This window comes from Halichondria panicea, chromosome 10 (assembly GCF_963675165.1).
Source record: "Halichondria panicea chromosome 10, odHalPani1.1, whole genome shotgun sequence".
Taxonomy (NCBI): Eukaryota; Metazoa; Porifera; class Demospongiae; order Suberitida; family Halichondriidae; genus Halichondria; species Halichondria panicea.
Window position 1 is genome coordinate 712,956 of NC_087386.1, and position 11,687 is coordinate 724,642.

General features: G+C 43.5%; 3 protein-coding genes across 25 annotated transcripts in view; 1 reads left to right on the forward strand and 2 right to left on the reverse strand.

Annotated features, from left to right (window-relative positions):
* The window catches only part of LOC135342890 (uncharacterized), a 40,087-nt gene that overhangs the window by 19,510 nt on the left and 8,890 nt on the right, over positions 1-11,687 (reverse strand). For 7 of the 17 annotated variants that reach the window (XM_064539744.1, XM_064539751.1, XM_064539750.1 and 4 more), the window contains exons 1-4: positions 2,195-4,093; positions 1,067-1,933; positions 851-892; positions 318-519 (exon numbers count right to left, since the gene is read on the reverse strand). The exons of 1 other annotated variant lie outside the window; for it this stretch is intronic. In XM_064539744.1, coding sequence (XP_064395814.1) covers positions 318-378 — 61 coding nt within the window. In that variant the 5' untranslated portion in view covers positions 379-519; positions 851-892; positions 1,067-1,933; positions 2,195-4,093. Of the gene's footprint in view, positions 1-317; positions 520-850; positions 893-1,066; positions 1,934-2,194; positions 4,094-11,687 lie in introns of those variants that run through there. 9 more of the 17 variants (XM_064539757.1, XM_064539755.1, XM_064539754.1 and 6 more) reach the window with 2 other exon arrangements.
* The window catches only part of LOC135342913 (vesicle-trafficking protein SEC22b-like), a 34,142-nt gene continuing 26,892 nt past the window's right edge, over positions 4,438-11,687 (forward strand). For 2 of the 7 annotated variants that reach the window (XM_064539801.1, XM_064539802.1), the window contains exon 1: positions 4,467-4,606. In XM_064539801.1, coding sequence (XP_064395871.1) covers positions 4,569-4,606 — 38 coding nt within the window. In that variant the 5' untranslated portion in view covers positions 4,467-4,568. The other 5 variants (XM_064539798.1, XM_064539794.1, XM_064539800.1 and 2 more) reach the window with 5 other exon arrangements.
* On the reverse strand, positions 8,200-11,635 carry LOC135342904 (ER degradation-enhancing alpha-mannosidase-like protein 3). Its single transcript, XM_064539779.1, has 8 exons — positions 11,395-11,635; positions 10,890-11,057; positions 9,946-10,070; positions 9,563-9,734; positions 9,257-9,374; positions 8,964-9,090; positions 8,559-8,793; positions 8,200-8,341 (listed from the first exon to the last, which is right to left on the reverse strand). Exons 1-7 carry the CDS (start codon positions 11,473-11,475, stop codon positions 8,577-8,579), a joined length of 1,008 nt encoding a protein of 335 aa, XP_064395849.1. The 5' UTR covers positions 11,476-11,635; the 3' UTR covers positions 8,200-8,341; positions 8,559-8,576.

The following is an 11,687-nucleotide window of genomic DNA, read 5'->3' on the forward strand; positions in this document are numbered from 1 at the left end:
AAGTTGGTATTCCAATAAACCATATCCATACCACCACAGTGTGTAGAGTAGTAACAGGAACAATGCTCTAGTACACTGTAGTGTGCACAATCAGGGGCAGTTGCCTAGCAACACAACACATGTGATAGGCGAACGAAAATGTTGTGGGTGGAGCCAACGCTTTTGCAATAAAACGATTATATAAAGTATGAGGACCTCACAACAGCTGTAGGTACAGTCTACTAATAACACACTACATGTAAGTTGCTACAGGTACGAGTGATTGCAACTATGAGCATCAACACTCACTGTACTATAAAGTTCCTTGCTCCCCTCACCTTTCTTTCTCTGTCTCTCCTGTCCTTCTCCTCGTATCTCAGCAATAGCATTCTCATTCATATGTATTATCTCCTCACAGTCTTGTATCCCTGAGACACACTTCTTGATCTCCCCCTCTACCTCCTCCAGCTCTCCCAGCAGTTGTCTCCGGTCCTGGTCAGTGATGTCACCAGACAGTCTCTGTTGGAGGGCAGCTCTTCTCTGGGGGAGTAAAGAATTTATATACAACTGAAGAAAAATTCCACCAAATAGAACATGCAGCTGATACAAATGTACAAATTATCAAAATATAAAAATCAGCAACCACCAACCTAAATAAACTTGGCGAGCATAATTATATATTTACCCGCTATACGGTATAACCTCACACAGACAAACAGTAAAAGTGGACTTACAAGTCATACCTAAAAAAAGGCAGACAAAAAGCAACCATTCATCATACATACATGTACACACATTGTCGTTCTGCTAGACTACGTGTACCACTCTAGATCTTACCACGAGAGTAGTAAGTGCAACTGTCAACACTCACCGTCTCATGACTAGTCAGTTCACTCTCATTCCTAGCCTTCACCTGGACAAGGTGAACAAGACAAGAGTGGGTTAGACTGTGTGTTTGTGGTCACACATTATGAGTTGTCTATAGGAGCAACCAGTATAGCTACTAGAGTCAGGTAAGGATATGAGACTATTACAAACTGAATGCATATGAGGTGTACGGTATGTTTGCCAACATTGTTTAACTCACTCTCTATCGTTCCAGATATTCAGTAACCATGGAAATGTAGGGAGAGAGAAAAGAATATAATCACAAACCTGTACACTATGAATGCCAATACACATGTACTCATGCAACTCAAACATTACTGACACAAGTACAGTCACAAGTCAGTGCAGTGTCCCGCTCACCTTCTGTTTAGTCCAATTAATGAGACACCAGCGTAAGACACACATGGAAACAGAGAGAGGGGGATGATGGTAGGAGCAGTAAGTGCATTCATACATGTCTGCATACTGTAACTTACCATCTGTTGTTCCAGTAATCATTAGCAGTAGTCACATTAACAAGCAGTAGGACACGGACATGTAGAGAAATGAACATGTTCAAATACACGAATGCATTCACACATGTATACATCAATTATTGCAAGTACACGTCTGTATAGACTGGCGGCGACAGCCCCTCGCGTGCGTAGCGCGAGGGACTGGCAAACTGCCTATCAGTCACTCGTCTCAGCTGCAACGAGCATTGCAGCCTATCAGATTGCTCAACGTCATATTAGCCCTGTAATTGTAACCGCAAATACACTTCAGGGGATTCAGTGCATTCCATAGTAGCTGAATCTCGTAGCAAAATTTAACCACATTATCTATAACGATATTCATGTTTAGTAGTGTCATACGATCTATTACACTTCCGCTGAGACAAGTGACTGATAGGCAGTTTGCCAGTCGCTCTATCGCCGCCAGTCTAACGTCTGTACAGCATGAAACTTTCAGTACGTACTAATCCTAAATAAAGTCACGCAAGTTATTCTTTCTGCCTTCATGCAGTAGTACATGTATACAAGTCAGCCTAGTACGCCATTATATGTACATGCAATAAACTCACAGTCTGTTGTTGAGTAACAGTCCACAGAGGGTACATGTGAGGAGAGAGGATATGAACACTGGTAGTACACACACTGGCTAGTACACACACAGGTACTCAGTACTAGCAATAGCAGATAATGGAAGGGTTAGTGGGTGGGTCAGTGGAAGGGACGGTAAACGGTACAACAAGCATCTTACATGTACAACTTTGATACGTATGATTTTGTTTGTCGTACAATACAACACCTGCACTTCATGAGACACACACACAATCACAACATACCTCAATGTTACGCTGAGACACATCAAATGGTACATGTGAGAGAGAGATTTAATCTTAACACACATACAAGACATCAGATCAGTTGAACGCTGGTGTGTATGGGACTGACTACACATAGCAACAAGTGGCTAGACCTGGTATAGAAAAGCTCTAAAAAAGTTGGGGAAACATTGAGAATAGGCAACAAGTTTTAGGTTCAGTAGGCACTTAATTGGTTGGGGAATTTACATAAACACAAATTTACATGTACACAATGTACACAATGGTGGTATTTCGAACTTGTGCCCGTAAAATGGGATTACGAATTGAACAAGTTTAAAGCCATGGTCTACCCTATACGAGGGAGAGGGTCAGCTCTAGAGGACAAGGGACACACGCTAATGATGCTAGGTAACCAGTACATCCGTACACATTGCAGCTGAACCATTTTAGTGTGTGGACATTGAGTACTCGTAAGAAGCTCACCTCCTACAGTAGTCCAAATCAGTGTGTGGTCCAACATAGGAATGAGTGTGTGCATGGGAAGAGACAAACACGATAATGTACGTACCAACTAATGAACTTAGGTGTATATTCTACGAATATAAAAAGTACAACCTAATAAGTTGTGTGGGCCTCGGCTAATACCAAGTTGACAATATAGAAAGAGACAAAGATAATTTACGAGTTCCTAGTAACCATTAAAATAAGTGTGCACGTGCAAACACAACTAACCCACTGTTGATCCAGAGAGGGAGAGTCCACAGAGCAAACAGTGGGAAGATAGTAAATGAATGATTACGAGGTTGAATATGATCATACTAAATATTTCCCTATATAACACTATGGCACTGCACACACACAAGAGTAATAATGGGGAAGAAGAAACATCACAGAATATGCAACAGACACTAATTACTCTGTCAACACACACCAACTTACAATCTGTTGTTTCAGAGGGTCAGTCAAAGGTGAGGTGGAGATGCATGAAATGGAAGGAAGAGAACATTAGTACAGTGATACAGTACAGTGGTGATTGCACGACACAGGGGAGGGGAAACAATTGTGGACAGCCAAAAATGCAGACTGAAACACTTGATTAACCATGCATACTTTCAGGTACTACTACGAGTAGCCTCGATCCCAGGCCGCACTTCCCACTTCACTTAGGGAAGTGGGCCTGGTATCGACTGCTTGCGCATGCGCTAATATCCCCCCGGTATCGATCTGGGGGCTTTGGATAACATCGTATATGCTCAGTAAAACTGTGACATCACAAGGAACGAAAGTGGATTGAAGGAAGTAGATAGAAAGTTCGATTGAGTTGCTAGCCCATCTGATAGCATTCTCTGATAGCTACCCTTAGCCTGCTATGTTAACAAAAAACTCACAGCCTGCAACAGTGTGGATGACGATCGTCTGAACGGAGTGAAAGCTGACAAGAGCCTATATGGACAGGCCATTTAACACTATCTTTGGTGAAAGTCTACTATACTACTGCTACTGCAGAAGAAAATAGCTGTACAACAAACATACACAGCTCTGTCTCTAGCTAGCTAGCTATATAGCTCTGTGTATGACTTTTAGGATATTTTCTCTGATGAATCCAGTATTATAGGAAATTTTACGGGAAAAAATATCCAATAATTTGGCGCATGCGCAAGCAGTCGATAGCAGGCCTTCTTTCCTATGAAGGCCGGTGAAGGAGGCTACACTACGAGTAGATCTACTTGTCTCAATTAAGGAATAGTATCACATTCAGTTATCCGTATGTGCTCTTCTTTACACTGTCTACCTCCTAACAACAAGTGCTCAGAGCACAAGCATGTCAGCTTGGTAGAATGTGATTGCACACAACGTACCTTAATCCTTGCCTGTTGTCCATCCAGAGAGAGTGGTACATGTGGAGAGAACAACAACATGAGATAAAACACCTCACACTGACAGGGTAGAGTGTAGGCACTATACTGTGATGAATGAATGATGCCAAGTGTGTTTATGGGTGGTCAACAAGTACATCTAGGTACTAGGAGAATGCACTCATCATTGAGCATCTATCTATCATGTGAATATCATACCCTTTCCGCATCAGTGAGCCCATCCTCCATCAACTGTGTGGAACTAGCAGCATTCAGTGTTGTAGATTCAGCCATTTCAAGAGAAGGTCTGGAACACCCCTTATATTTCTTTGTGGGTGGCTAGAGGCATGAGGGGGAGGGGCTTGTAGCAACACCCACACATTGTTCATTAAAGAAAGGGTTCAAAGGACACATAATTATTGTTCCAAATAGAGCACAGAACACACATAAAGCAAGTACGTATCAGTAGAAGAAGCACTGAAGAAAGAAGAGCTCAGGAACAATGGCCCACCTGACACTAATTGCCAGAGCCAGTGATGGACTACCTCTGTCCTCATCCATTGTCAATGAAGAGGTAGAGGAGCTACAGTAGATAATACAGTACAGTCTGCATTGGTCCCATCAGGACACTGTACTGTATGCAGCTCAGTGACATGAATAGTTGTCAAGTCATGATTCTGTAGACATATAAAGAGAACCTTGCTAGAATAATACGTGTGTAGTGTGTGCTATCTTTAACAGCTTGAATTAACTGAATTGTTGCATTCTCCCTCTGCAGTCTGGCCGGGATTATGCTGAATACCAACCCAAGGCCAAGCAGATATTTCGCAAGCAGTCGTCAGTCAGCCCCCCTCGATGCTCAATCGAGTGTGACCCGGGTCGTATGGTGTTCCAGTAAGCACTCTCCTGTGAATGTCATTATTGCCTCATGGTGTGTATGATGATTGGTGCTCTGTCATGGTATAAACTGATGCAATGGATGGTCTTTTGTTTGTGAGCATTTGCTTAACTGTACCATACACATTGTAAGTGGTGTGTGTTATACATAGGTCCCTCTATAGTGATTGTCTAACAAGGAACTACCAGTGTACATGTAGTCTAAGAATAGTTGGAACTTGGTTGGTGATATTATACTCCAGTTTAATGGTGGATGAGGGGCGATGACTTTGAGCTAGAAGCACACACACTAACATGGACCCCCCACACAGCTACATCCTTGAGGAGGGGATATGCTACCTCGCCCTGTGTGACCCCACCTATCCTGCCAAGCTGGCCTTTAACTACCTCGAGAATCTACACAAAGACTTCAGTGAGCAACATGGCAACGATGTACACAAGGCCAGTCGACCGTACCACTTCATTGAGTTTGGTACGTATTTATATCTGCCATCCATATTTTGTAGACTTAATTATAAGGTCATGCTTTTTCCTGTGTCAGCATTGGACATGCACAGCTGGGCAACACCAGCACTTGCAGTTTCTTGTGTGTGTACTGTTTCAATTCAGTGTTGCTACCACTGTTATATATAGTACAGAATGTCCTTCCTCTCACACCCACTCACCCCCCCCCCACACACACACACACACACACGCACGTGCAGGTCTCAGTGACAAAGCGGGGAAGCTGGTTGACCACTCTCGTGTGCCAGAGGCTAATGACTGATCAGCTAATGCAGCATGTGAGCATCTCCTGGCTACTGTGGATTGGTTCTGGACTCAAGGAGGTCAGTCAGGGTCAATATATACAGTGTATCAGTCTACCTCTTGTAACGAGAACCCCCTACAAGTCTAGCTTGTAACACCTAGCTAAGTACTGGATTGTGATTTACAATAGTGATCTCCCTAGCTGAGACTGTCCTGACTTTTAGTTGTTGTAATTGCATTGTCCCAGTCTAAGGAGGTCTTTATTCCCCTCTGCAGGTGGTTCACCCACTTCTACGTGTGGGGGATGGTGTGGAACTACTCTGTATTCCTCTACTATACCAGCCACTGTCTACTGCACACACGACTACCGCTATTGGGCCCTGCAATCGAGACCGTCATTGGGAACTTTGTGTCATCCAAATGCAACTATTTCTCTCAAGCTCATTTGGAAGTGTGGCTGGTTCTACTCCTCCTTTGCCTGCAAGTGTCTCGTAGATTGTTTGAGTGTTTGTTTGTGAGTGTATTCTCTGATAGCAAGATGGCACCAGCTCATTACATACTCGGAGTCTACTTCTACACCGCTTTGGGACCAACAGCACTGCTGCATTTGAATTCAGGTACAGTAATATTCAGTCTAGTACACTTACAATTAATACTTGATCAAGGTATGTACAAGTACTACTGTGTAATTGTTGACTTGTTAATTCTTGTTTAGGAGTCTCTATTTGAATGTCAGCCTTGATCAATGTTTCATTGCAGACTCACCTCTTGCTGGCCTGATTGTAGCCACTCTGTTGTTCCTCTGGGCCTACACACATCAGTACCGATGTCACGTCATCCTTGCACAACTCAGAGCAGCCAAGAACAAGCCACAGTACGGCGGCTGTCACTGCCAAGCAGACTCACGTTTGCTATAGACACAAGTTTGAGGACTATCCAAACAACAGACAAATTGTTATGACCATTTGTTTATTAGTTGCTAATATAATTTATGCTATGTACATGCAGTACTGTATGGTATCATTCATATTCTCCAATCAATAATCTATCAAATTAATGATCGAAAAAATTAATTTTGAATTTGCAGTGAATAATAATTGACGCTTCTTATGCTATTATTTGTACATGCAGTACATGGTACATTGAATTAGTATGACATCATTTATTGTTCAAGCAATAAACCTTCAAATGATCGAAAAAATTAATGTTTGAATTTGGACAATAATTCAGTAATTTGCCAGCTATACAGTTTTGTCCACTTTTCTCCTAGTGAGTGTTCTGGTTTCGTCTATTCGTGCCTTGTGTATCTGTAAGGAGGGCGTGACCCACTGCCCACACGAGCACTGATCACCTGACCAGTTGAATGACCCCAGACGAGCCGAGCACTTGAGACACAGAATCTGCCACGTGTGTGTGTGTGTGTGTGTGTGTGTGTGTGTGTGTGTGTGTGTGTGTGTGTGTGTGTGTGTGTGTGTGTGTGTGTGTGTGTGTGTGTGTGTAATTATGAAGAATATAATATAGCAAATTCTACGAGCTAAACAGTTGAATTCTAGAAAATAACGCAAGGCTATAGTCTTTGTTAAAATTGGATTTTAACTTATCACAAAATAGTACATGTATCTAAGCACACCATTGGAAAGGTAATTCTGAGAGCTCTTGAATGCAGTTTGAAATTGGACAATCAGAACACAAATTATGAGCTTTCAAGATACGTATCTATTTTTAGCTAATGCACAAGTAGCAGCCTCACCTTCCCCTCCACTTTTCCCAGTAGAGAGCTTTCCATCCACTGTACTGGCTCGATGAACCATGAACTACACACATCATGAGTGGGCCCCTGCTCGTTATAATCCACCGCTGATTGAGTGGGTGGAGTTTGCCCTTGCTTTGTCCTCTTACATCATTTGACAGCAGCCTCGTTGGAGAGCAGCTCTCTGAGTAACAGTGCGTCCAATCGCTGCATGAACACAGCTGGTATTATAATGTCACTGGATCCATCGCCACTCATGGAGAAGGGAGGGACCTGGGTTGTATTGTACTGCTTGACATTATCTGGGAGGGGGGGGGGGGACCGTTAAGAGCATATTATACAATTTCACAAAGACCACAGAATGGTGTGCAATACACTATATACGTACGTACAGTCAAGGACTTTTATAAACAGAATTTTCTCTAAAGTTACAAGCTCTTGGACAGTGTAGTTTACCTGTGATGATGACCCCAGCTGCACCAGCTTTCTGAGCAGTCCTGGCCTGTAGAATACAATTAGTGAACAATTGTTCCTAAAACAATAATTATATCACAGGCACTTTAAGAGAAACATTTAGATAACGTAACGTAACCATTAATAGGCTCCACATGGTTATGGTGTACGGTACAACACTGTGTACCTTGAGTACAAAGAGGCAGCCTCCTCTGTTAATGAGCAGGATCTTCCCCATAATATCCCGGGCCTCCTGGGGGTCATACTCGGAGCATCCATTGTCCAGTACTCCACCGATTGGCTTCATCTCCACCAACTCCCCTCCCACTTGGAACTCCCCCACGCCCAGCTCTGGCCCGAACATGGCTGGACCTACAGTGAACTCGTGTCGTATGCCCCTCTCCTGGAGGTCAGCAGGGGTCAGTATACGAGCCAGCTTCGGTGTCTGTCTCTGACTACCATCTAATAGGAGGCGTAATACAGTTGCAGTCATTGCTATGGGAAACAGATTATTCAAATTTGGCAAATAAAACTATAGGATGGAGGGTTTTGTGTACTGTATGTATATATCAATTCCTATATGTACCTCCATACATTAAAGACGCTGCACATTGAAGTACATTACATGTGGTTGAAAGCTGTACATGTACTATTACCAACAACACTAAAAGCATTTTACCTGTGACGTGCTGCTGATTCATGAGCTTGACAATATCCTGCATGAGGTACCATCCCTCCTCTGCGTCCTCAGGGCTATATTGGCCTTGGCCATATTGTGGGAGACCTGCACTTTATCTCCCTCCACCACTTGAACCACAATGCCCAGCTCAGTGAGGATCTTCAGGTGACCTGGGTTCTTGAAGTCCAGAGAATTGATCGAGAGACGAGGAGGAGTGAGACGCTTACGCTTGGCACTGTATGTGTGTGTGTGTGTGTGTGTGTGTGTGTGTGTGTGTGTGTGGGCGTGTGTGTGTGTGTGTGTGGGAGGTATCAATAGCACACTTTATTCGAATTTGAGAGCAAATTTGTAAAGGCTTCATAATTATTGTGTATTGACTACAATGAACCAAGCTGCTGCTGTTACCTGGTTGGTCGTTTGTTGAACCTTGAGCTGGTGCAAAGTTTGAAGACCATCTTCTCAAAGCGGTCCAACAGGACAAACGGCCGTCGGTCATTAGGGCACATCAGGTACGCACTGATCACCACAGATTCTGTGTGTGTGTGTGTGTGTGTGTGTGCGTGTGGGTGTGTGTGTGTGTGTGTGTGCGTGTGGGTGTGTGTGGGTGTGTGTATATAAACAGAACTAGAAAACTGTGCTGACTAGACGGGATTATTGGCTACTACTGTACATGGTGTCTAGTGTGTGTTTCAGTGAACCTTTAGTGAAGCTGTCAGCGACTGGTTTGTTCTTTGCTGCCTTCCCAGAAGAGTCTGGTCCGCTAGTGGTAACAGTGACAGTGCTCATATTCACCAGGTCTGTGTTCTTCACCAGCAACTACACACAGAGAGAACAACACCTGACACACTCACACAGCCAGGCTACCATAATCTCATTCAAAAAAGGTACTCTCTATAAAAGAGCTGCCTTACCCCCCCCCCCCCCCTACAATGTGCAGCTGCACCTAAAAAATGCATACTGAAGCAGCATAGCCGCTACACTGTGTATGTATTGTACCCACTCACTGCCTCTTGGACGACTCTATTGAGGGTGGTGTTAGCGCTGGCGAGGGAGAGGGGGAAGAGGTGGGCCTCAGTCGTAAACACAAAGTCATCCATGTTCAGGGGACTGTCCCCCTCGTCAGCAAACAACAAGAACAGATACTTGAACGTCTCAGCCAGTACGAAGGAGTCCATTCTATACAGTATCGAAGATTGCCAATGAAATGATATCGTACTACTAGAATATTAAACCCTTTGTGAATGAGTTTATTAAGACTTTGCGATCTAACCTTTACATTCAGGCAAGGATTGTGATGCCATACAAGTACCGATTATTATACGTTTTTGTGAGATCTACATGGGAACTAAATTCTAACTATTAGTATATAATGGTTCCCCTGACTTACCTGTCCTCGTGAGCGTTGGTCCTGAGGTCCTTGATGGCAGCAAAGCCACACCTCACTCTGGCGTACTTGTTCAAGTTGTTCACCACTGATCGACCCACGTCCAGGTAGTATGGATCTCCAGTCGCCTGCAGTAGCAACACAACATAATCGTTCATTAACTACTTAGCCATTAAAATAATACAGAGAGTAGAGTAGAGCAGTAGCATCACACGCTAGGAGTTGATTACAGTACTTACAGAAATATTCCAATTACTGAGATGCTTTCTTCGAAACAACAGAAAGTGATATATGCATGTACAGCTAATGCATAGAGTAAACACACACCCCCACCCCCCCACACACACACACACCCACCCCCCCCACACACATACACCCACCCCACCCACACACCCCCACACACCCCCACACACACACACCCACCCCCACCCCACACACACACACCCACCCCCAAATTAAAATTAACTGCAACTCTCCCCCCCCCATCAATTTATCAGCTGCCATAACTCGAATTCCGTGGATCCAATTTCAACGATAATATAATTTTCTGAAAGCTTAGAAACACACCTTTCAAATAGCATCATCAAAATTCTTATTTGAACGATAAAAATATTTCCAATTAGGCGATACCATGAATAATAGCCCATGGTCCAAGACCGAAAAATGACAAATTATGGCCCCGACGAATTTTTGGATTGAAATACATCATTTGAAAGGAAATTTTCTAAGCTTTCCGAAAATCACAAAATTTTGGAGATTCGATCAACGGTACTAAAGTTAATAGCTGTTGAAATTAACTGCAACTCTCCCCCCCCCTCAATTTAATTATTCTTTTCAGCTGCCATAACTTGAATTCCGTGGACCCCCACCCACCCCACACACACACACCCACCCCCATCCCCCCACACACAAACACCCACACACCCCACACACACATGACGGTGTACCTTGTAGAGGAAGTAAGTGCTCTCAATGAACTCAGGCCTGAGAGGGTGGTTTCCCCAGTGGACCCTGAAGTCATGAGTGAATGCCTCGGGTAGGAAGTTGTGTCTCTCCATCACATGATAAAGCATGTCGTGAATGTGTATAGCTGTGTCTACATCACCCCACAGAACCTGGAGATAGATACAACAAACCTTGTCATTTAAACATGAAGGTTAGGTAAGTACAGTATATACAAAAATGTATACTGCAGACTACAATAGACGGACGCCTCTAAGAAGTACTTTTCTATGTCAAACTGTTCTAGAGAGGTTCAGAGATATTAAGGCAAAACAGAAAACTACGGCACGAAAAACAATTGTTGATCTCAGTCTACCATTTTGTGGTACCTTTATCAAAGAGCTACAAATAAATTGGACACAAGTTACGGCCCCTAAAAGGGAGCTAGTGGTTTCTCTTAGTCAGTGCATGTGTGTATGTGTGTGTGTGTGTGTGTGTGTGTGTGTGTACCTGTAGACCAGGCCAGAACGCCAGAAGTGAGTCCATGAAAGATCTAGTCATTCGATGAGGTGAATTCATGCATTCAGCCATTTCAAGAGAAGGTCTGGAAGGCCCCTTGCATATTGCAACTCACCCTGTCAGCTATAACCTGTTCATAGTAGGAGGAAAGATAAACAAAGCACAGAGTCTCTTTGTCTTGAAGGTTGGATTTCAATATTTCAAGACATGATTATTCCTTTAATTCTACTAACTGCACTTTGACTTTAGCGGTGTGATGACGGCTTTTTCAATGTGTGGGGGCC

Excerpts from the sequence above, each read along its gene's own strand:
- LOC135342904 (XM_064539779.1), bottom strand. The coding sequence starts at position 11,475 with ATGGCTGAATGCATGAATTCACCTCATCGAATGACTAGATCTTTCATG. Across the intron at positions 9,735-9,945 it reads ACCAACGCTCACGAGGACAG|AATGGACTCCTTCGTACTGG; the intron begins GTAAGTCAGGGG and ends GATACTGTATAG. Across the intron at positions 9,091-9,256 it reads CGCTGACAGCTTCACTAAAG|AATCTGTGGTGATCAGTGCG; the intron begins GTTCACTGAAAC and ends ACACACACACAG.